At 39.2% G+C, this 24,365-nt stretch overlaps 2 protein-coding genes across 14 annotated transcripts in view; both read right to left on the reverse strand.

Moving 5' to 3' along the window:
* ANKDD1B (ankyrin repeat and death domain containing 1B) overlaps positions 1 to 13,383 on the reverse strand; it is a 34,587-nt gene extending 21,204 nt beyond the window's left edge. For all 4 annotated transcript variants that reach the window (XM_075020390.1, XM_075020388.1, XM_075020386.1 and 1 more), the window contains exons 1-3: positions 13,270 to 13,383; positions 6,035 to 6,138; positions 3,858 to 3,956 (exon numbers count right to left, since the gene is read on the reverse strand). In XM_075020390.1, coding sequence (XP_074876491.1) covers positions 3,858 to 3,956; positions 6,035 to 6,100 — 165 coding nt within the window. In that variant the 5' untranslated portion in view covers positions 6,101 to 6,138; positions 13,270 to 13,383. The remainder of the gene's footprint in view (positions 1 to 3,857; positions 3,957 to 6,034; positions 6,139 to 13,269) is intronic.
* A 302-nt stretch (positions 13,384 to 13,685) lies between these two features.
* The window catches only part of POLK (DNA polymerase kappa), a 47,842-nt gene continuing 37,162 nt past the window's right edge, over positions 13,686 to 24,365 (reverse strand). For 6 of the 10 annotated variants that reach the window (XM_075020379.1, XM_075020370.1, XM_075020371.1 and 3 more), the window contains 6 exons: positions 22,265 to 22,297; positions 20,511 to 20,607; positions 19,089 to 19,260; positions 17,271 to 18,221; positions 16,044 to 16,095; positions 13,688 to 15,901 (listed from right to left, as the gene is read on the reverse strand). In XM_075020379.1, the coding sequence (XP_074876480.1) occupies positions 15,817 to 15,901; positions 16,044 to 16,095; positions 17,271 to 18,221; positions 19,089 to 19,260; positions 20,511 to 20,607; positions 22,265 to 22,297 (1,390 nt within the window). In that variant the 3' untranslated portion in view covers positions 13,688 to 15,816. Of the gene's footprint in view, positions 15,902 to 16,043; positions 16,096 to 17,270; positions 18,222 to 19,088; positions 19,261 to 20,510; positions 20,608 to 22,264; positions 22,298 to 24,365 lie in introns of all 10 variants that reach the window. The other 4 variants (XM_075020380.1, XM_075020378.1, XM_075020376.1 and 1 more) reach the window with 4 other exon arrangements.

A 24,365-nucleotide genomic window follows, 5' to 3' on the forward strand; every position in this document is an offset into this window, starting at 1 on the left:
GGAGGTGACACTTCTATGGCCTCCTGCTCAAAGCCTGTCCCACTGGATCAGGTTGCTGAGGACCTTGTCCTGTCAATTTTGAATAGCCTAAAGATTGAGGCTCCGCAAAGTCTGGAAAATCTGTTCCAGTGTTTGAACACTCTGACAGTGAATTTTCTTTTCTCCTTGTACCTAATTGGGACCTCCCATGTTGCAATTTGTGTCCATTGCCTCTTGCCTTATCACTGTACACCTCCGAGAAGAGTCTGTCTCCGTCTTCTCTATATTCTCCCCTTATATAGCTGTCGACAGTCATAAGGTCTCTCCCTTACCATTCTCCTCCCAAGACTGAGCAGACCCAGCTCTCTCAGCACCTCCTCGCACACCATGTGCCACAGTCCTCATCATCCTAGGGACTTTGCACCGGACTCGCTCCAGCTTATCAATGTCTTTACTGCACTGGGGAGCCCCAAACTGGGCACAGCAAGCAGAAATTGCAGTGGAAAACAGTGGAGGGCAATATGGATCATGCATTTGGTGCACAGGCTACAACAATAAAGCTGGACTTGGGCAAAATTTGTGACGGGGGCTCAAAGGTCTGCCCTGAAAAACCTTCCCAACTATGACCAAGGGGAAAAAATAACTAGACCTGAGAGCCTTATACAACAAGAAGACTAGCCTGGTGGGTGAGGGGGGGAGAAGTGAATGTTTATCTCAACTTTCACAACAGTTTTAACACTGTCCTCCATGATATCCTTGTAGACAAACCGATGAAGTACAGATGTAGACAAACAGATATGCCAAGGTGTACTGAAAGCCAGCTAAATTGCCAGGCCCAAAGTGTTCTGATCAGCAGCACAAAGTCCAGCTGGAGACCAGTCACTAGCAATACACGCTAGGCCCGGTACTGTTTAACATCTTCATTAATGACCTAAATGATGGGGCAGAGTGCACCCGCAGCAAATTTATAAATTATATCGAATTGGGAGGAGTGGCTGATGAACCAGATTGGTGTGCTGCCATCCAGAGGGACGCTGATAGGCTGGAGAAATGGGCTGACAAGAACCTCATGAAATTCAACACAGGGAAATGCAAAGTCCTGTACTTGGGGAGGAGCAACCCCAGGCACGAGTACTGACTGGGGGCCAACTGCCTGGAAAGCAGCTTGGCAGAGAACGACCTGGGTCTCCTGGGGGACATGAAGTTGGACACGAGCCAGCAACATGCCCTTGCGGCACATAAGGCAGATGGTACCCTGGGCTGCATTAGGAAGAGCACTGCCATGTGTCAAGGGAGGTGATCCTTCCCTTCTACTCACCTGTGTCCAGTTCTGGGCTTCCCAGTATAGGAGAGACAGGGACATACTGCACAGAGTCCAGCAAAGGGACACAAAGATAATTAAAGGACATCTGACATACAAGGAGAGGTTGAAAGACTTGGCACAGTTTATCCAAAGAAGGCTGAGGTGGATCTTATTGTGTATAAATAAAAATGCAGCCAGACTCTTATTGGTGGTGTCCAGTGACAGGGAAACAGGCAATGGGCACAAACTGAAGTACAGGAAGATTCACTAAAACATAAGAAAAACCTTTTCTTACTCTAAGGATGATCAAACACTGGAATCAATAGCCCAGAAAGGTTATGGAGTCTTCATCCATGGAGATAATCAAAACCTGACTGGACATAGCTCTGAGTAACCTTCTTTTTGTGACTATGTTCTGAGCAGGAGGCTGGACTAGATCACCTCCAGAGGTTCCCATCTCAGCCACTCGGTGTAATTCTGTGCATGGGCTGTTTGACAGGGAAAAGTCTAGGAGGAGAAAAGGAGGCACAAGGGTAGCAAAAACATGGGTTCAGGAAAAGAAAAAAAAAAAAGACAAGGTATAAAATCAGCTGGAGAACAAAAAAGGGAAGGATCTTGTGATGTCCACAGTCTTGTGATTGTGGACTCCTACTGATGGTGGTCAAGGTGACCTGCAGACTGAAGCTCCCCCCGATATAGGAAGGGTCCACCTTGGACTCTCCTGCTAGACTCTCCATCAGGTCCATGTCTGAAAGACTTGGGATGGTACGGTGGACAAGAAAGGATAAACTTGTACTTTGATATTAAGTGCAGAAGGACAAGTGACAGAATTGCAGCTTAGTAGTATAAAATTTCTTTGCAGTAATGTAATTTTGTATCAACACTAATACCGATAATAAGTAATAGAACTGTAACTCAATCACTGCAACTTGGAGCGATGTAATTGTGAATTAATACTACTAACAATAGTGGTGTGTTTATTAGCCAATTAATGAATTATTGGTTTCTTAGAGATGTGCTGCTTAATCAATAAACATCTTAACCATCACCATGATTTATGTCAAGTCTCCAATCTAAAGGCAGGAGCACCCCATACCTGCTGCTAACACTATTGTGTGTTTTTAATCAGCTTACTTTTTGTACTGAGAAATGCTAAGAATGCTTAAGACCATACGCTTATTAATACAAAAATAATGTCAGAAACTGAAATGGAGTAAGAAATAAAGTCATAGTATCTTCATTCTATTTCTTATCAATTGCAAGATCAAACTGATTGCCAACCTGGATTCAATGAACCCCATGAGGGTAATTAAAAGACCCACAAAATCTTTGGAGTCACCTTATTGCCTCAACAAATCTGGAAGATAGCCACTGAAAAATAATTTGCCATAAAGAATAATTTACAATAGTTACAGAATAAAATTACTTTAACACTATAGGCAGTGGTACTCTGTGGAAGATCCAGGGATCCATTTCTTAACTGTAGTTAGCACTACTACTTGAAGAAAACTGTCCACTTCTTGCAGAACTACCCTATTAGCATTTATATCATAGACTATTAATTTTAGAGTACTTCATTCAGACAATGTCTTTCAGCTTGCGAGACAAAAGGGAAACATTGCTTACAACAGTGCAAGATTTGCTTAGGAGCTGATAGGGTCTGGAAAGATGGCCGTATTTCTTCAAAGCAGCATGTGAGGTACTCACTGACAGGGCAGATGATTGGGAGAACATTTCAGAGCAAGTCATGTAGCACTAACAAGGAGATGGTTACCTACACTGCAAGAACATGCTCAAGCCAGGAGCTGCTTGGTAACTGGCACTGACTGGTCTCTCTCATCTTCTTTTCATTCCAACACAATGTGAAAACAAAGGAGCTTTCTCCCTCCACCCTCCACAACCTGGAATTTGTCTTACTTACAATGTAAACACTGCCACATATGGTAGATAAGGGGAAAGAAGCAAACAGAAGAAAAAAAAGTAAATTATTCATCTATTTTCATTACTCAGCTAACTGGAAAACTCCTGGTTTGACTAGCCTGTTTATTAATAACATACCATACATTTGGTTTTAATACCTGAATCAAATCTTGCACTGTGGATCACCATCTGGCCCAATCAAATCAGCTATACTGCTAAACTCTTAATGTCCTGGAGGCTGTGGGGTAGCTGACAGCTTTGCATTAAGCTACTCACATAAAAATGGAGGGAAAGAACACAGGGAGTTACTTTCTGAGCTCTTAGTGATCCCCAGAGCTAATTTTTACTTTCAGTGATTGCTTCCATCTAAAGTGGCCAATGATTAATACACAACTATGACAGACAGCATATTTGCGCCAGTGGCTTAAACCACCTTTGCCCTCACCCTGGTATTCAACATAGCCAAAGCTCTGGGCAATGTGGTTTTCCTCTAACAATGTTTTTTCATATAAATGTATGCAGTCTTAAGACAAACTGAAGCATTTACAGCAAGCACTTAACGTTGCAAAACGGGCAGCATAAGGTAAATACCTACTTTTACTTTTCCCCTAAGATATTCCTATACTGTGTGATCAAAACATGTAAAACAGCTTACCTGATCTGCCATATCAACTCTAGCTTTGTGATGGAGAAGAAAATCCACCACCGACATATGACTTCTTGCAACAGCAAAATGGAATGCGGTGCGCTTCAGCTGAAATAAGCAAAGCTTTGGTTGTCAGGTCCATAATACAGTTCTTTTCCTTCTGCAGGTGATCAGGATTTCTAAATTCTCCGATTATTAACAAGCATATTTGTTAATATATATACGTTTGCATATTTCTCCCTCAACAGCCACACTTGGTCTTTGTCTGCACTTTTGTTGCCTTGGACGGAATTTAGGTATCAATCTTGAAGATTTCTGACAGAACCAGAATGATTTAGTTACTTCATGTAACATCATCCCTTCACTGAAATTCACTGAAGCGTCCAAGTGGGATTAAGTAATCATACTGCCTAGAGGATGTGCACGCAGTACAAGAAGCACCCATGTTTACTATTTTATTATATGGTTTGATTTGAAAAGCTGAGGAGTAGATTTACACAATTAGATTTGCTTTTGGTATCTTCCCTGCTTTTGAATATATCTCTGCAATGCATGATGAGATTCCTCCCTCACTCAGTATTAGTCACCTTCCCAGACTGAGTCATTATCTGTGTAAATGAAAGCTTCCACCCTGCAAACAGTGAGTAATTTTACACAGGTGAATAGATTCAATGCTTATCAGGAACACTTGATAAATTTTTCATTAAAGTAATTAATGGTGTGAATTTAAAAGGGATTGGTTAAATTGAATTAAACTTCAGTGGAGAGAGTTTTGCTTCCAGTTAAAGTGAACATAACTGGGTTTAACATAAGGCACTGAGAGTTTCCATACAAGGATATATAATTGATTTAAGCAATTAACTCTAAAAGTCAGTTTGAATTTACTCTCTTATGCTTCTATGCAGATTGGCTGACTTATACATGTATGAGTTTAAATTTAGAGCTATATACATTAAAAGCATAAAAAGGTCGGATTTACGGCATGCATTTATGCCAGAAAAAGACTCTTGCACAGAAATAGTTCTATTAACAAAACTCGCCTTTTGGCAGCCTTGCTTATTTGGCTTGGGAGTACAGGGGCAGGAATGATCACCATGAACGAAGGAATGGTTTGCCATTGTAAGCTACGCGCCCCCTAGCAGAATTAATCAATGCACAACACCCACATAGCTACGCTAGTGAATCTTTGATACTATAGGCCTGATTTAAGGATGACAGAGTAAAGATTCAAACTACTGGACTGGAAGAGTATTTAGTTTAATTTTCTGAATTCTGGAAAGCAATAAGGAAGCAAGAATATTTTTTTAAGTGACTTTTTAGGTAATTGATGGCAATACTCTCATTGTTCAAGAGAAGTTTACTCGAAATTTTTGTCTCCGTCTCTTTTTTGCAAACAAACCAAGAAATGTATCTTTACTATCTCCTCAATTCCCCGGGGGGGTGAAATGCACATGGGCGTGGGAAGCAAGCTTTTTCAGAGCCCATGATTAAGTAACATGCATAGGTAGATGATTTATACATAGCCACTGAGGGCAAACTGTTCTCCACAACTCCCAGATTAATATCACGACCACTCCATTGCTGTTGAACTACCTCTCATGTGGAACAGAGCATTGTATTTTGTTACTGTGAAGTACATAGCCTCAGATTTTAGGCCTAGAGTTGATGTCAGCATAAGAAATGCATTTTCATCTATCTAGGGTAAATCTGAGCTCTGATCTCAGCCTGGAGCCACAGAACATGGTAGAATTCTCCTGTGGTTCCATACAAACCAAACAGTAACAATTCACACTTGAAATTTGTAAGGCTAGCAGCATAAATTAATTCTCAAAGTGACTGTGAGATTACATCCTCCTGCTCTGAAAGATGGGGAACTGGAGAAATTAGTCACCCAAGTACACAAAGTATTAGAGCAGGGATCACAATTCAGAAGTCTTTAGTCCCCAGTGTGATGCACAGACTACTGGCTAAATGCAAAGACCTGTGAGTTACGCTGCAAAACTCCTATTGTCCATGCTGGATGTGTGAAACGTCTCTTAATCAGGTCCTAGAAGGGACTCTCGCAGCCTCACCACCTTACAGTTGATGGAGCTAGCATGCTGGGATTCCACCATGCTGGGATTCCACCATGCATCCCCGAGGAGTCACATTTCAGATCAGTGATCTGTCAGACACTTCATACTTACAGTATCTACAGCATTTATGTTAACATTCTTTTTAAACAGCTTTTCCATGGTTTCCAAATTGTTCATTTTAGCAGCATATTGAAATTCTCTCTCATCTGGCAATACTGTGGAAAAACATGATGAAAAAAATGTATTACTAAAAAAAAGCCATAACCAACTTAAGCGACAATGATACTGTTCTTACTTTCTGTTATTTGTCCTCATTTCATATGTTATGAGAATAATTTGCTTCTCATCACAGAATTGTTCCAGGATTACATTTTTCTCCTCTAGAGACATCTGGCTGATGTTTCTAGTTTCAACTTTTTGGAACAAATAGAGGTAGACTTTTCACAGCATGGATTACCATTATTTGCACTGTTCACAGCATCAAGAGTTCATTTATGAAGCTCTCGCCATCTAAATGGGTCCCAAAGTATTTTAAAGGCATAGCAGTGAACAGTACAAACCACAGCATTTCTTTCCTATTCTTGGAAAACTTGCTCAGTTTTAAAACAGAACACACCACCAAAATACATAAAAATGTATAGCAGTAACCAAATGGTATGACCCAACTGAAAAAAACCAGACCAACCAGGAGTTTTACAGGGGAAAAAAAAGGTGTGTACTTGAACTCAAAATCTGGTCCCAATGTGGAATTTACTATTAAATTGGGGCCTTCCTTTAATGTCTCAACCCAAAAGTGAACATCTGTTTGGTCAACTAAAGTAGCTGCAGCGTGCATTTAGACACCTAATACTCAGTAATTTTGGAAAATAAAATTCCAGGGTCTGATAACTGGTTTAGCTAACTTAGAAGTCAGAGTATTTCTCATGTTTCTACCTTAACATTTAATTAATCACTTAGAAGAAATCAGTGCAGCAGTTAAATCAGTTGAAAAAATGTTAGTAGATATTTTTACTTTCCTAGGACATCACACTTAAAAAGTTAGTCACTTAGATATCTTCTGTCTAGAAAATTTTGGCCTGAAAGCCACTTGGCCAATGATACCACCAAAGAAGACAGCACTCTCTGTTGACTAGAAACTGCAGCAATTACCTGTTCCTTAGAGGCCTCTCATGCAAGCTCATCCTATGGCATTACATCTAAGTAAGTTCATTAACGGCCTAACGAGAGAATACAGCTTGAGGCAGTATGACTGCAGAGCATACTAACAAAAATCAGTATGGCATTCACTTAATTGCATTTTACATGTTACCCATGATTATAATCTCAATAGGAATAATCACAGTTGTACTGTACAAAATGAGCTAGAAATTAAACTGGACACTTGCAAAGCTGTTTCCAGATTTCCTATGACATTATCCAAGCACCTCAAAGAACAGAAGCATCCTCCCAAAATTCTCTGGAAATCACAGATCACAAATTACTAGCTTGTTTTACAACACAGGGGCACAGCCAAAAAAAAAAAAAAGCAGTTGCAAATAAAAATGCACCCCGGCCTCTGTGACAAGGAGTGTGATTGACAACAAAATCAGCATCATGAACAGGGATCTTCGCAGAATAAGTGCCTCACTTGTGCTTTCCATAGTCTACACCCTAAAGAAGCATCCAGCAGAGCTTTCCACTACCTTGATTTCAAACACAGGTAAACCAATGGTCACAGGATACCTTACTCAAGGCAAATTTGTGGCAAACATGGCAACAAAACGTAGGGCACCAATTAGTTGCAATTAATTAGTTACAGTTAGGCCACATTCATTCCTACTGACTGCTGATGAACACTCACACAGGTATCTTACATGAGGATGGAAAGATAAATGCTGTTGCATCTCAGAACATTCAGGAACAATCACAACAGTTTACTTGCACTGCCTTAAAGAAACAAGAGAAACTGATGTTTCTTTACTGTATCTGCATCAGCAAGGACAGTTTTGTTGTGGTTCTGACAAGGAATTAATAACTGATCTTTTTTCTCCTGTCCAGAAGTCATGAATTGTCCGTACACTATTAAAAAGAAGACCTGTTGTTCTGGGCGTGATGTTTCTTAATACCTCTTAATTCAGGAGTTAATAATAGTGGCAATCCAGACACACCACGGCACCAACTTGCTGCACAAACTTTTGCTGCTTTTGCAAAACTATTTTTTTCACACATGAAATTGCAGGAGTATAGAGCTGTCAGACTACAGATTTATGGAAGCTTTCTGTCCAAGCTGGGATGTCCAGGATTTGGCACTCCTTGTATTATTAGCAATCACTCTATTTTCAAGTAACAGCAGCAATCAATTATCTATTTGTGGCTGTCAATCTTTTTGGGGGGTTATGTTCTTTGGCTTCACACAAAATGTCTGGCTTACGGCCCTACAAGTTATATCATAAGTATATGACTATATTTACATTATAACTATAAAAGTTATATTCAATTTTTCTTCTGAGCTAACTACAAGTAGTAATTTTATCAGTTTATTTCCTTTGTAGAGAGCCCTGTCTGTGGTGTACTGAACATCCCAACATTTTGCCCCTCTTGGAGGGGCAAGGAAGTAAAAAGGTGCAGAAAAGTGAATCACTTTGTTAACCTGAAAACAGATAGTACTCCTCAACAGAAACTCAAGTTTTGAGGTACCTTCAATTTTTCTTTCCTCATATTTACGTCTTATTTTAGTGGCCCCAATCTGTGTTTCAGTAATACCACAAATAAGGGTGGATGACTTCCAATGAAGTAAAAAACTGCACCAGAAGTTTCAGTACTTGTAGACAGTGAAAATTCCTCCCCCTCCCCTTTTTAATTTCCTGTTGTGGTATCCATGAGATGAAATCTGTCATTGTCTCAAAAAGCATATGGAAAAAAACCCCAGGAATTCGAACTGGCTGATGAGCTCCAAGGGGGCAGAATACAAAAATAATAAACAATATTCAGATTCGAATGACAACAAAAATTGCTTTTACTCTATTGTTTCTAAAAATTAAATCATACGTTTAACGGTTTGGTAACATTTTCAATGTTTTCTCCACGCTTTCTCGTGTGTTAGCGGAAACAAAACGACTCGGGCAAAGCAGGTGTTCTGTTAAGTCAGGCGAACCTTCTTCTAAAACAACCGTTTTCCGATCCAAAGGAGTCACGGGGAAACTACCCGTGGAGCCCGACAGCGGTGTGTTATTCGCTCCTACCCTCCGCCCGCCAGAGCTCGGTGCCGGCCGGGCAGCAGGCGGGACGGCTCCTGGCCGCCGCGCTGCCGTCACAGGACGCGGCTGCGGCCGGGTTTGACCATCACGGCTCAGTTTCCACGAGTAACCCCTTTTCACTAACGGCAGCCCACGCCGGAGCAGGCTGTTCTTTCACAAACCGGTTTGCGGGACGGGAGCCGGAGACACCCCCCCCGCCCCCCCCGCCGGGCGCGGCCGTGCCGCTGGGCGCCGGGAGGGTCCTCCGAGTCCTGCCTGCCCCCGAAGCGGGGGTCTGGGCGGCTGGTGAAGCTGTCGGCAGGAGCTCAGCCCCAGGGGCCCGACGAGCGCCGGCGAACGCCCCCGGGCAGCTTCAGGGGTGAAGCTGAAGTGGGGCGCTGGGCGCTCGGCGGGAGCCGTCCCTTGGAAGAGGGACGTGCCGAACCCCAGCTCCCCATCCCGCATCCACTCCTCCGCGCTGATGTCTCTCACGACGTAGAAAGCAGCTCGTGTTTAACCTCCCCCCCCGCCCCCCGCCCCCATTTTGCTCTTTGGTGGAGGCCAAAAGGGGTCGGGGTCGGGGTCGGGGTGGGCCCCGCCGGGGCCCGGCACGCAGCCTCCGGGCCGGGCAGCCCGCGGCCCAGGGCCAGCGCTGCCCGCCGGGTTGCCTCGCCGCAGACCCCCGCGCACTCACGGCCGTCGTGGCTGGCTGCCGCGGCTGCCGGCGCCGCATCCTCCCCGGCGCGGAGCAGGCGGCGCAGCCCCTCCATCGCCGCCCGCGGCTCCGCTTCCTCCTCAGCCGAGGAGGTGCCGCGGGAGGTGCCCTGCGCTGACCCGACCAACCGGTTCGGGGCCGCCAGCGGAGCGGAGCGGAGCGGAGCGGAGCACACCCCGCCAGGCCCGGCGCAGCCCTGCAGGCACACCGGCTCTCGGCCACGCTCTCCGAGAGGGAGAGGCGCGGGGCAGCTCCAGGAGTTTGCTTTAAAAGAAACCGGGAAATAAATACACAGAATTTCTCGATACGAGCTAGGCACCGAACGGGGTCATCCTTGCACAACTCTCCCCACCCCGGCCCTCTCTAGCGGCTTGCCTTACGCGCAAATACCACCTGCAGCGACAAATGCAGACGCAAGACAGAAAGGCAGTCCTGTTTGCTTCCGAAGTGCTTACCAAATCGTCACACAAACAAGAGGCGCTTTTGAAAAGCAATGCCACAAGTTCACAGGTACGGACCCACAGAAGCATCACCGCTTGCGCGGGATCCCCGGAGCCAGGTGGCTTTTTTGCTAATTGCAGGGTAGCCATGGAGCTCTTCTCTGCAGGTTGAAGGCTGTTTTGGGGGGAAATCCCTCTTGTGAGTTATTCTTACTGCTGTCAACCAGCGTGCACTGGACTGGAGAGGGTGACTGTTCCCGCGACCCTGCAAGCTTCAGACAGCCTTGAGATGCGAGACGGAGGTGCTTCTGCCGTAAATTTGGGCAGAAACATGCACGTGCAGCAGCAGTATTGATCCAATCAGAAGACTCTTCATTTTCAGGTAGACAATACTTTCATTTGCTTTTGTCCAAGTCCAGTCAAGATCAATACACATATCCCCAAGGTAAAGTTCTTGTGACCTGACATACTGAGATCCATCTAATCTACCTATTTCTCAATTTATCTTGAAGCCCACTGTTGACTTTGGTCTATTTAAGCCAGCGCTGATATTTCATTTCACACAGACAATGATTTTCTGAGACAGGGCATAAAAATTGTTCAAAGTGACTAGCCTAATTTTTAGTTTAAACTCAGCCTTTGATATTGCTAACATTTCAAAATAAATATTAGAAAAGTAGCTCCAAGAATGCAGAACTATCAGTATTCAGCCTTACACAACTGAAGACACATTTGAGTTCCTTCACTATAATTTTTTCTTTGTAATTAAATTACATAGTCATCTTAACTTCCAAGATTATTAACACCCTACATGTCCATGGCAGAATTAATCTGAAAGACTCAAAAGAGTTTGTAAATTGAGCAAATCTGGATACAAAAATATTTGCTCAGATTCTACTTATCACACATGAAGAGATTTCACAGTCCTTCTCTCCATTAAATATTTTTGATACAGTCAGGCTGTGATATAGAAGAATCTTTACACTTTATACACCTTGGTCTGGTAAGACAGTTTCATCCACTGTACTTCCAGTAGATGAAAGTTACTCAGCTGAAAAAAAACCTGAAAATAAGCCCAGAGTGAGAAGAACAACTAACTGATTTAGCAGTAGCTGAATCATGGAGGTTTCACCTCTCCTTGCTTCCTGTGAGTCAAATGTTCCAGTGAAACTTCTTAAGAATAGTTTCATTTCTGTATGGTGACTGGGCTAGTAATACAGACCCACTGTTCGCAATATTAATGCTCCTTTCCAAAATGAGAGACAACAGACAACTGTGGAATGACTAGGTTTGCCTACAAACCTGGCATCAAAGGAGGAATACATTTGCAGCCTCATACAGAGCACAAGTTATAGTGTCAATCTTTAAACCAGGACCATAATTTTACATACAGTCTGGAAACGCCAGCTGTTAGTTTCCAGTTCTAATTACTATCATACGATACTATTTCACAGTGTATCCCTGGTCTCCTAACTAACTTTGCCAGTACCACTATACTTCACGTGCTCAAACTTTGCAAATAGCAAGTTTACCACATTCTCTAACCACTTCCACAATCTTGACTCTTTCAAAGGGCCCCAGAACCCTGCAGAAAAGACTGGTGCAGAAACTAACAGAGATGCAGAATCCAGAACAAAGTGCAGAGCAAGGGAGACTGGAACATCTTTCTTGGAAACTGGAACTTGCCTTCACAGAGCTCTCTCTCTGCCAGGAACTCAGAGCATTTTTTAAATATTTAAAATAACAGTAGTAATAAATACATAAACAAGTAGAACCAATATGAAGAAAAAATGTAAGGCAAGACAAAAGCATGTGGAATAGTGCATAAAGAGGAAGCAGCAAAAATTATGTCCTGTAAAAGACGGTTAAATTTGAAGATAAAGTCAAGGTAGAGAGTATTATGTTTTTATTAAACTGTATATTAATCTGTATTAAACTGTGTACTTTTATGGAAGGTATGAAACTCTGCAGGATTCTGAATCCTGTGGTGCATGGATTGTTTAGCCTGTGCAACTGCAGCACCTCACAGTTACCCTTGTTCCTCCCCTCATCCCTTATGGCTACAGCTACCTGTTGCCACTTGCCTTTGCTTACGAGTAGTAACCGAACAATGAACTGGAGAGGCCCAGTCTCAACAGGTGCTCACATAAACAAACAGCAATCAGAAAAGGCATGGCAGGGATCCCCAGAACACCAGCTAGCCAACAAACTCGGGCACCAGCAGGCTGCTCCCTAGGCTTACTTGTAGGCATTATGATTCCTGATGGCTCCAACTTTCTGCTTGGATCTGCATACTACCATGTGAGAGACAAGGATGTGATAAACCATCCCCAAAATAATTCCAACATGGATCAAGCTACAGGCAGAGCAATTCAAGCCCAAACTCTGTCCTGCTGATGTTCCTGCCTGTTACTGACACTTCAGAGTAGAACTTCAGCAACTCTGAGAACAAAACAGCATAAGCCAAAGTACTTAAAAATTCCCAATAGAGAAGTTTCTAGAAATAAAGACTATGAGACCCCCAGTTCAGGTAACTAATAAAATTGGTCACCATGATACCCAACTACAGCAAGACATTCTGTAGGCAAGATACTTCAAAACTCAAAAGTAAATGAAGACATTACTATAGATAGCAGTAAACAGATTCAACAGAAAAATGCTATATGCTGTAAAACAGCCTAAGTTTTTGGGTACTGAGGATTTACAAGATAAACTCAAGTTGTGTTCTTAGGGGGGTATCTCTGTGGTTGTCCCACTTAACACCAAACATCCTCCTTACAGACAAATGCTTTGTGGTCATCCATATGCTATCTGCATTCCTTTCTTCAAAAGTGGTGGAGAGAAGAACATAAGAGATGAGAGAAATGTCATCCTTTTTCTCTCTTTTTCTTAACTAAAAGAGGAATTCAAGATAAAGTGTGTATATATATATATATATATATACACATACATACCTTAAATAAGAGAGATACTTACACTACACAAAAATTCTCATCTGGTGCCAACCTAGGCTTCAAATCTGTGGATACAGTAAGTGTAGAATGGCTCACACACAGGCAGTAATTTATACGTTAAGATAAACACAGCTATAAAGAAATTTCCAGATGCTAATGAAAACAGATTTTAAGGTCAATCATATAACACACACACAGAGAAAAATGCAAAACAAAAACATTGCTTACACAGTTTTCTCCACACGAACTGAAACAAAAAAACATATCACAGAAGTTTATGACAATACTTAATTCTGTACTGAAGGCCTTCAGATAAAAACAGTAATAAATGTGGTATAAGAAACTATAAGGAATAGGAAAGAGAAGGATTCTATTTTGCATTGCAGTAAATAATATGCATGGAAAACATTAAAATAATCTCACCAAGCACTTCCTGTAAGTACACAGAATCACCTTTCCAAAACGTTTATTTTTACACACATCACAAAAGACAGCCATTTCTGGCTTTAAAATCATACTGTGAGTTTTATTTCCAAATTAACTCTTAACATACTCCACAACTTTAACTTCATGACACTCAGATAACTCTGTGATACCTTTTTTTAAACAGATGCTAAGACAACTTCAGAGGCTAAGCCAAACTAACTGTATTTGTTCAAGCATTTTTAGTAGTTTACTTTGTTCTAAGTAAATGCATATGTAAAAATACCCATTTTAAAGAAATACACACAATGAGAAGGTAATACTTAGATTCTACACTTCATTGAATCAGACAGATACAAACTAATAAAGGGACAGGTGTTCACTTTCTAAACAGCAGTGGTAGCTTAAGTCATTGTTCCCTTGGTTGCTTTTATGTCTTTCCTACCAAAAGTTTCCAGCTCCCACCTCTGTCAACAGAATAGTTCATGCTGAATACTCACTGACCTGGTTTAGAAAAATTTATCTGAGTCAGCTTACACAGTCTGAACTAGTCCAGCTGATTTGGTCCAAAGCAGATAACAGAACACTGACATGAATTCAAATGACAGAGCTGTGGGTACAGTGGCATCTGGCAAACAAACACATGAGCAGGTAGAGATGGTGAAATCATTCCAGCATGTTTGGAAACAACAAAGCACATTCTGGACTTAGCCTGGGAATCTAAAACATATCAGGTACACATTTGTTTGCTTAAAAACCAAGCAAACCCCCAAGTACTTCCAATACAGTTAAGCAACAAAACAAATGCTTCTACAGCAGCCACTTATTTTAAAGATTTTGCAATTAAAAAGCAGTTTATATTTCATACAGGATTTGACATTGTTTGTATAACTGAAAAGAAATATGCTGTCATCATAAATTATTTGCCTGATAAATATTTAATTATAATAAAATGTCTACCTTTAAGCAATTTGGTGTGAAGAGAAAAAATCTAAACAGGATATTTTAAATATTTGCACTTTACAACTTCCTCCTTCCACATATGCACTCATAAAATATCATTTATTCAGAAACAAAAAACACTTTTGAAGAGAAAGATAGGTAAACAATAAGAAGGTTCAGCATCTTGCATATTTGCACATGATTCATATTATTATTGCACCATGACACCTTTTATTCAGAATAAATTTAGTGCTACTGATCAGTAACAATTTCACAACTGTGAATAGAATTGAAGTTCTCAGTCTCTTTGGAAAGGCCAACGATCGAACAGCATTTGTCTGACTAACCTGGAGGAATCCTTCTCTCATCAACAGGTTTACTAATATTTTTAAACCAGTGAAGTCATCCTGTATCTCATCACAATGAGTCCTTCAGGGCTGGTCCATCAACTGTTAGTGAGTTAATTTTCAGTGACAACAACGAAAGCTTGACTGTGCTCTAAATTTCTTGCTCTTTTCCTTTGAAATTGCGACGCCAATCAATTTTTGTGTCCGATGAGAAGACAGACGTTCATCAGCTGAAATCAAGCAATTCCGCTCTTCTTTGCTATCACACAGCTAATACAACAATTAAATTTGGTGTTGAATTGTCCAAGGAAGTGTCAGCCTGAGCTACTATGGCTACCATAGCTGATACAACCAACAGAGGAGATGGCAGGTCAGGTGTGGGAAGTACAGAAAGCACATCGTGGCACCCTAGCTAACGATTCCTGCTTTCTAGGGAGCTTGCCCTACAGGCTTGTTCAATGGCAGCTCTAATCTCCCTGTTCTCTTTGTTGAACAGCAGAGAGAATTCATGAGGCTGCTCGTGACTCTAACAAAGTTCCACATGTTCAATATAAACAAAGTCAAAGCGCTAGTGAATTTTGATTCTTGGAAACAACTGGAAAAAAAAGTATTATTCTCAAAGAAAAAAAAAAAATTATTCTCAAAGAAAAAAAAAAATTACCTCAGTTGTACCTCCTCTTCTACCTCAAATATCATGTTCTTTTTGCACAGACATACAATGGCTCCAAAGTGACAGGCACCTGAATCCAGCCTACCAATAATGCTAAATTAATTTGCATTGTTGGTAAATAAATTAATGTTTAATTTGCTAAATTAAACACTATGAAATACTTCATATAGAATATGTTGCTACACAGTCATTTAAAAAACATATCAATTGTATGCTTGGAATTGCTCGACTTGGCTTTTTTTGATACTGACTGTGAAGTTGTTAGTCCAGACCTAAAGTTAAAGAAACAAAAAAATACCAGTAAGAGGTTAAAATATACAATGCACACCTACACGAATTTTACAACACTGAGTATTTTTCTAAACTTTATTATTTTAAAATAGTTGTGTACTCAAGTTCCTAGAAAATCCTTACCTTTTTGTTCCTTGTGATGGATTTGTGCATTGCTGTCCTCTGCTTAAACCTCCTGAAAAGTAATTGGAAACAATCAAAATTAATTACTTTAATAAAGAAAAAATGCTTCAGAAATTACATACATGATAGAACTTTTAAAAGAACAGTTCTGGGTAAAGTTTTTCTTTCCTTTTTTTTTTTTTTAACATAACTGAATTTAATCTGTCTCAAGCAGATAATATTTTATTATCTGCAGTTTGAGTACTGTAGTTTATATTAACAATTTTAAAAGAGAAAAACAAAAATCCTTTAGTTTATTGAGTTCTAAGGGATTAATTTGAACCTTGTAGTTTTCAGAAAAATTTCAGCATAACATAGTTGATTTTCAAGGTGGCTGTTGAAAACTGTGTTTTTAATTTTTTTTATCCACTGGGGTGTGGGGGGCAAGAATCTTTGCCAACAGCAAGTTTTCATTTAAAACAAAGCCTGTTTGCGCATATAACAGTACTGCTTATAAAATTTTCTGTGTAAAAGATTCATATTGAAGTCTTAATTGTGTTCTGATAATTCTAACACACTAGCAGTCTATTTCCTCTTATAAAGCTCACAAGTTAGATTAGGGACAAGGTACTTGAAGCAGATACTTACATACTGCACATGTCCTCTAATCTGGCCAAAGATTAACTCTTCATAAAAACCAGAAACTACTTGAGTAAATATGCTACTGGCTTGGCATGTTACAGGTGCAGTTATGTGATATATTTTATTAGCTGTAAACCAGGCTTGCAAGTTCCTGCCTTTATGCTTTAGTTCCCCACCTCTCTGTTTTTGCCAGCAGTTTACATAATGGAACTTTTCTGTCAACTGAATCTCTGAAACAATCCAGGTTGAAGATGTTTGCATTGATTTTTGCTTAAATCTCAGTTGCCTTACAAATGTCCTTCTGAACATGGTTTGGGGGTAGCAAACATGCAATTTACAGAAATGAGCGGTAATTCCTCTGTCACCGTTGTGGCAAATGAGAATGCACTGTCTAACTACCAGCACATTTATAAATATAGTTTGTCATGAAAACTGATTTGATTTTTTTTAAGTAAGAATGTTCACTCTTACCCAGGCCTTACTCAAATGAACTAGTTACAAAAATCTCAAAGCCCTGAAAAGTTCAAAGTATACCACTTCCAAATTATTTTAATTGTACAAGCAGATAATTTGAATAATCAAATATATCCTAATGTGCATACTCACCAACTCTATTTGAGTTTTCCATACTATAAGTCTTAGTAGGAAAATCTTTTTTTTCTGTCAGCTCCTGGATAAGGCCTTTATTTAAGCAGACATCCACGTGTCTGTTAAATGACACAAGACTGTTGGTTTTCTGTTCTGAATTACAAACTGGACAAACAAGAACACTGTCTCCTCTGGCTTCAAAGAAACAGGAGGAACTAGTTTCTTCTGTATGTTCAGTCTTTTCAAAATGGTCTTCATTGTCTTCTGAAATTCTTTTGGGTAAGAGACACTGTTTCATACACACGTTTCTAGCAATGTCACTGAGATTGCTAGGCTGTCTTTCTCTGTGAGGTTTATCAGATGTTATCTGAGTGAATTTTTCTGTGCTACTGCTAGTACAGCTGTCAGATGTACTTGCAGACTGGTCTGTTCCTGCTAATTGATCCACTTTATTTTGACATTCATCAACATTTTCACTTTTAATTTGTGGAAGAAAGTTAAGTGTACTTTCTCTTGAATTGTCATTCTTGGGTATTTCCATGTTATCTTTAACAAGACTCCCACTGAGGCACTTATCAATATGCCTATTAAGCTCTTCCAAATTATTGCTGCTTTGCTCCTCAAAGCAAACGGGGCAGGTGAAGATCTTACACACATTAGAATTCTGTAAGTCTGTGACTTTCTTTGTTTCTTCAACAAAATGTGCTGATGATTTCTTGTCATGAAAGACCTGCTTACCTACAGTTTCATTTGGAGGATTCTCACTGTTTAGTTGCCTTGCAGCTCGCTTTTTATCAAAGAAACTCCCTCTGGGAGATGCTTCTGAATTTTTTGTGAAACATTCTGGGTTGGACTTCCCTGCATGAAGCCTAAGAAAACTAATTTCTTTTCCTGATTTTAAGAAACTTGTAATGCTTTTTTGTTGGTACTTCTTCTCTTCTTCACTTAGAAATCCTGATACTCGTACACCTAATGATGAAAAACAAACCTGTAATACCAATTTTATGAAAACTTAATACTGATTCTTAATTAACACCTTTTGAGGTATACATCCACTCAATAAAGGTGCATTTTATCTCTAAACGGAGGCTTTACTACATGCAAATGCCAACAATGGATCACAAGGTCCATACAATTTTATCAGCCCTGAACACTTGCCCAGCCGTATTAATTTCAATATGCATGAAGTTTTAACTGATTGCACCATAACACAAAGCTATAAACTTAATAAAGTTATATAGAATTCAGTCTGAAAGAGACTTTGCATGATGTTTCCCCACCAAAATATTTTTTTCTTCAGCATATTCTAATACCACAGACAAATAAGTTTTATGTATCACTGAATGGTTCAAGCAGAATGTTTAAGCACCTGAAACACATGGGTCTTAGAATCAAAACATGGAGTTTACTTTTGACAGGAATTTTCAAGTTTCTTGTGGAACATAGCATCTTCAAATCTATAAGCACTTTTACTTAAAGCCTTTGTTTCTGAAAGAGGTTATGGACAGAAACTCCCTGTTGCTGTGGTACAAAGCAGGTTTAAAAGCTCTTCTAAGGCAGCAGAATTAAGCACTGCTATGTGTTAAGGTTCTACTCTCATGCCGGTGTGTATATTGTTCCAGGGATAACAGGTGGTAGGAAAAGTACAGCCTCAATTAGTATAACATTCCTGAGTCACCATTCAGCACTTCAGACCTGTTTCACTTTGGAAAAACTACCAGGGTAATGGAGAAAGAAAAATCCATTTACACTAATTTTACTTCAAAGTACGGTCTATTACTTTGATACACTATAAGATCTAACTCTGAAAATGAAGAATGAGTTTGAAATTTTTACCCATAAGTCTTATCCGTAAAGGGTGAGGAGCAACACTATCAATTTCTGTTCCTAACAAGTCTTTAGCAACAGCAAATATTTCCTCCTCAGTAGAAACAGAAGACAGCACAGTTGAAGCTCTTGTTTTCACTTCAAAGTTCACATTCTTTAGCTTCAAGGTAACAGTTTTACCCTAGGCAAAAAAAAAAAAGAAGGAAAAAAAAAAAAAGGTTAAGCATGTCATATATGGCACAGAAACAACTATTACATAGCATCTATATAAGGGCCCTAAATCCACAGTCAAGACTGTGTGCTTATCTGTGTACAGCAAGGGGCATTGGCAAGAATTTGTCTGCAAGATTCTGCACTTGCTCCTAAACTGCCGCCAAAGTTGAATTCTCTGAACTGGGCCGTTTGGCTATGGTTCCCAGCAGACCATCTGTCACCAGTGCATGTTCAATAGATTTCATGCTCTGGCTACAGTCACAACTTCTACCCTGTCTACAAAAAATTATTTCCTCCCTTGGAAACTTTCAGTGCCAGATATCTTAACTTTGCTGGAAAAGCTACTAAGGATGCCTAAATGATATCCAATTAAGGATTCACTGAAAACTTCCTTCCTCCTGCATGGTGCTATCAGAACCATACACACAACATCTGTGTTTGGCACAGATATTCCCCTGGCAACACGTTCTAAACTGTTTGTGCAATTTAGCGTGTCCATCCAAAGGTAAATAAATGGCACTCCTCTTGTTTTGGTGCCTTTGTAAACTTATCCCATTGTCCTTCTTAGCTGATTTCCCTTTCAACCTGTCACCTTTTGAGACAATCTTTCATGGCTGAAGAAGACTAATCACAATTCTTTTAGGTCTTAAGTGTTATTCCTTACTTTACCATAAAGACCTCTATAGAAAATATGAACTATTATTTCTAGATAATAAATAGAAATTTGGGGAGAAGGAATACAGAGACTGTTCCTACCATTCATACCGTTGAATGGTATGAATAACTTGTCAGCAAGTTTGGGACATGTTAACTTATTAAACTACACTACTGGCTATTGACTGGATCCTGTATGAATACAGGACAGAAACACAGTGTTTTAAATACATTATTATTACATGATTGACCAAAGTACAGCTCACAGACAATCAACTCTAGTATTTGGTTATAAACATTGCTTTTAGCATAAAATGTTTATATGCTTAATAACTTGGTTAATTAGTTTAATTTTTTCCATGCATATTACTAGATAGCCACCTGAACAGTATCAAAATGCTACCTAAATCATTCTAAACATCCACAAATTAAAGAATGGAGACTTCTAAAGATAGCTTGCATGCTATATGATGCTGCTGAAAGCATTCACACTAACACTGCATTTAATAACTTTGAGTGCAAAGTGTTGCCTTTTTGCAAGTAAACAGAGAATAATATAAATACCTTAAGTCCCTCCTTCTGTAGCTCTTGGGCAAGGTCTCTGCAGAGTTCTCGACACAAGCTGTACTGGTCTTCTGCTGTGTTTATTTCACTGAATGTTCTAAGATAAAGATATGATTTTTTTTCAGTATGAAACCTAGAATTTGTTCAGTGGCTGCCACCTAAAAGTATTTTTTTGTATGGTTAAACAAAATTACATCAGAAGAAGGTTATATAGGTTTGAGTGTTTCTTCAAGGAAAAATTAATATTAATACAAATACTATACAGAAAGATTTGTGCACACTTATGTTTTTCAAAATGTTTGCAAAGCCCTTCAAATAATTAAATAATTTGACTTTCAAATTTTCATGCACTATTTGAAAATGTATCAGATTTAAGGTCATTAATGCTTAAATATTTGCAAGAGAGAATACTAACACCAACTGAATTCATGGAGCCAGCCAAGTTATTTGTATTTAATCTCCTTTGTACAGTGCTGTGTAACATCAGAAGAAAGAAGGGATTAGAAAGTCAACATCAGAGCCAAGTATCAGAAATAAATAATGCAGATGCTAAGAAAAAGATGCCAGCTAGGATAATTATGTCTAGCCTCAGAGGAGGAAAAACTATCTTTCTGCCAAAAATGTTGCTAACTGCCTTTGCTAAAGCTTCTTAGCAGGGGAATTACAGTATTATTTTTTTGTTGTGCATCTGCTTTTTAGTAATAATGTGAGAGGAAAGGCAACCTTCAGTTAGTAGTGGTTTAAAGAGAAGTGGGAAGCAAAACTTACAGCTGCAATGTTATCCTGGCAATGCTGCAGTGGTTTACAGCATGGCAATGCTGCAGTGATTGGAAAGCTGTAAAAGTCCCAAGTTTGGAAGGGGCAGGACAGAGAATGCTATTTCAGGCCCATCTCTCCCCCCCATATAAATTAGTTTCATTATCTCAGCAGCCCATTGACATCTCTGGTCTAAAACTGTTTCCCTTAGGGAAAAAAGAAGGAAGAAAGAAAAGCAGAAAGGTAAAATAGGCTACTCGGATTATCTGTCTGTCTGCAAACCAGCACAAGACTACAGCCATAAATTTCTCTGCTCTGGTGGTACCAAATGTTACGGGGCTTACTTAAGCTGCCCAGAACTATTAAGTCTCAATAGGAATAAGAATCTTTTCTTATCTTCTTTTCTAAGAAAAGACAACACATGAGGGTAGGGCTAATTATTACGGTGCTCTACAGAGTCTCCTTGCAGTATTTCCTTTTAAAAAGTGAACTGTTAGAAATGACATACACCACATTCTTAAGGAACTTTACATTGGTAAAAACTTAAAAGTTAGGAAATGTAACCAATTTTAGTTAACCATGCAAAATTATTGTCTGCTTTGCAAGTCTACCTTATGCTATGCTTTCTATGCATGTGACTGCAGGCGACTAGACTGATAATGACATTAAACTGGAACATATAAAAAAAATTCAAGCCCTTATATATTTCTACTCTATATTATGGCTTAAAGACCACTTTGATGCATTAAAGGCATTGGAGAATCAGATGATAAGTAAAGAGAACACACAAACTGACAAAAGTACCTCCATAATATTCTGAAGCCAAGGGAAAAAAAAACAATGAAAGCTTGAATCTGACTTAGTGAGCTTGTCGTATATGTGTTTTTTTAACATGTATAAATTCAGAATGAAATTATATGACTAACAAAAGTATACACTACTTGGCATTAAGTAGGTTTAGTGATTAATGTATTTTTTTCAGTATTGAAGAGGCATACCTTTCAGTGCTCATACTTTTTCTTTCTCCATCCCTTTAAAAAGAAGAACAATTTATTATACTCAGTTTACCTAGAACTGTTATCTTTCCAATAAACTCTGAGTCAACCAATCATGCTTCAGTATCTAACAGCAGTCTCTTCTCTAAAATCTGGATGTTAAACTTTTTCTACAGATCTTGTACATCAAGTTTAAGTGAATGCAAAATGGAGAATGTTTTTTAAAAAACCCCTGAAGCTACTGTAGATGAACACATATATTAGCCATAGACTTCAATAAAAATAAGCAGTTTGTAAAAAACCAACAAACCAACCAAAAACCCCTAATAAAACTCCCCTCCCTTATCAGGAGGAGTCTTATTTAAAAACAAAACTAACTACAAATCCTAGGCTGTCTCACCACCTAGCTATAACTGTGAAGCACTGCTCCTGAACATATTATGTATATTTGAGTATTTGTTTACCTGAGAAATTAGTTTGCTTTCTGTCTAAATTACTGCCCATGTTAAAGGTGATCTGTTAAGGCTTTTTTTGTTTGTTTATTTCTGGTTTTAATTAGGTATCCTTTAACAACTCTTCTCCACATAAGGAGTTCCTCAGAGCATTTTCTTTTTAGGTATTTCTTCTGTTTGTAAGTATTGGAAATTACAAATTTGGTATCCTCAGATTTTCCTAAAAGACAGTGGTCAAAGAGAATGACCATAAGATGAACCATTTACTGAGGACTCAGGTGTTGGTATGTTAAGGGCTTGCTTTCTTCACATTAAAATCACTGAAATCAAGTTGGTGCTAATAAAAACAAGACCAAGAAATACATTTCTTACACTACACCATTAAAAATGTGTTCCACTTCACAGTGATAATCTTGGCTTTTGAAATGCTCCTTTAGTTGTTTTTTTTTTTTAACATACTGGGAGATTTCCCACCCTGTATACCTAAACAGGTTGAATAAAGGGAAAGAGTGCACCAATTATTAAAGGACCATTTGAGGTTGCTTAAAAGAAACAAATATTTGGAAACCTGCATTTTATCTTTTATCAAGTCACCTTCCTAAAGTCAATCTTACCGCATATTTTGTTTCAAGTCAACATACTTCTGAAAATAAAAAAAAAACCAACAACTCAAAAGACTTGTGCTAGCACATTACTGGTCTTCAAACTGCTAACTGTATGTATTATTTTGTAGTCAAATGGAAAAAATGGAAGATCTATTACTGTCAGAGAAGTAACAGAAAAAATACAGAGTAGGTCTTTTGGAAGTACGTAAGACACTTTGGAACTCCTAATGAAACCAAATCATTGTCAAGCCATTTTAAAATAGAATTTCAGCACGTTGGGAAGGCTAGAAGGGTATTTAAGGGAGGAATATTTAAAAGAAAGGACTCAATCCTAAATTAAGACTCTTGGTTACACAAGCAACAAAATGCTATGTTTTCTTTTCAAGAATAAGTGTTCCATGTTTGTATCCAGGACAGGCTTAGAAATGACACATATTATTGAAAAGATGTATTCACTAGTAAGCCTGATTTCTTCCCTCCCAAACAGGAGGCTAAAAGCCATTGAAGTAGTATGAGCTGTGAAGGAATAGATATGAAGAAAGATATAAAATCTTCAGTTCTATTCCAGCAAATTCACAAGTTGATATTACAAATATGTACATAAACAGAATAGGAGATACAGAAACTTCACTTACTTTCATTAGAAATATGACAATTTACTACCAGAGAAGATCAGATACCAATGCGATTTTCATTACAATCAGATAATAATAAAACCCAATGAACGTATATTGTTTTTATAGAAGAAACAGGACTGAACACCTCTGCTTAGGATAACTCATTTCTCTTTAGCTATTTTAGTAATTACGAGATTATTCTAAATGATACTGACTTGATTTCTTGATATATGCTTATGCACAACTTCTCTGACAGACTTTTTGGATTTCATAGAATCATAGAATGGTTTGGGTTGGAAGGGACCTTAAAGATCATCTACTTCCAAACCCCTTGCCATGGGCAGGGACACCTTCCACTAGACCAGGTTGCTCAAAGCCCCATCCAACCTGGCCTTAAACACTTCCAGGGATGGGGCATCCACAATTTTTC

This window comes from Buteo buteo, chromosome Z (genome assembly GCF_964188355.1).
Source record: "Buteo buteo chromosome Z, bButBut1.hap1.1, whole genome shotgun sequence".
Taxonomy (NCBI): domain Eukaryota; kingdom Metazoa; phylum Chordata; class Aves; order Accipitriformes; family Accipitridae; genus Buteo; species Buteo buteo.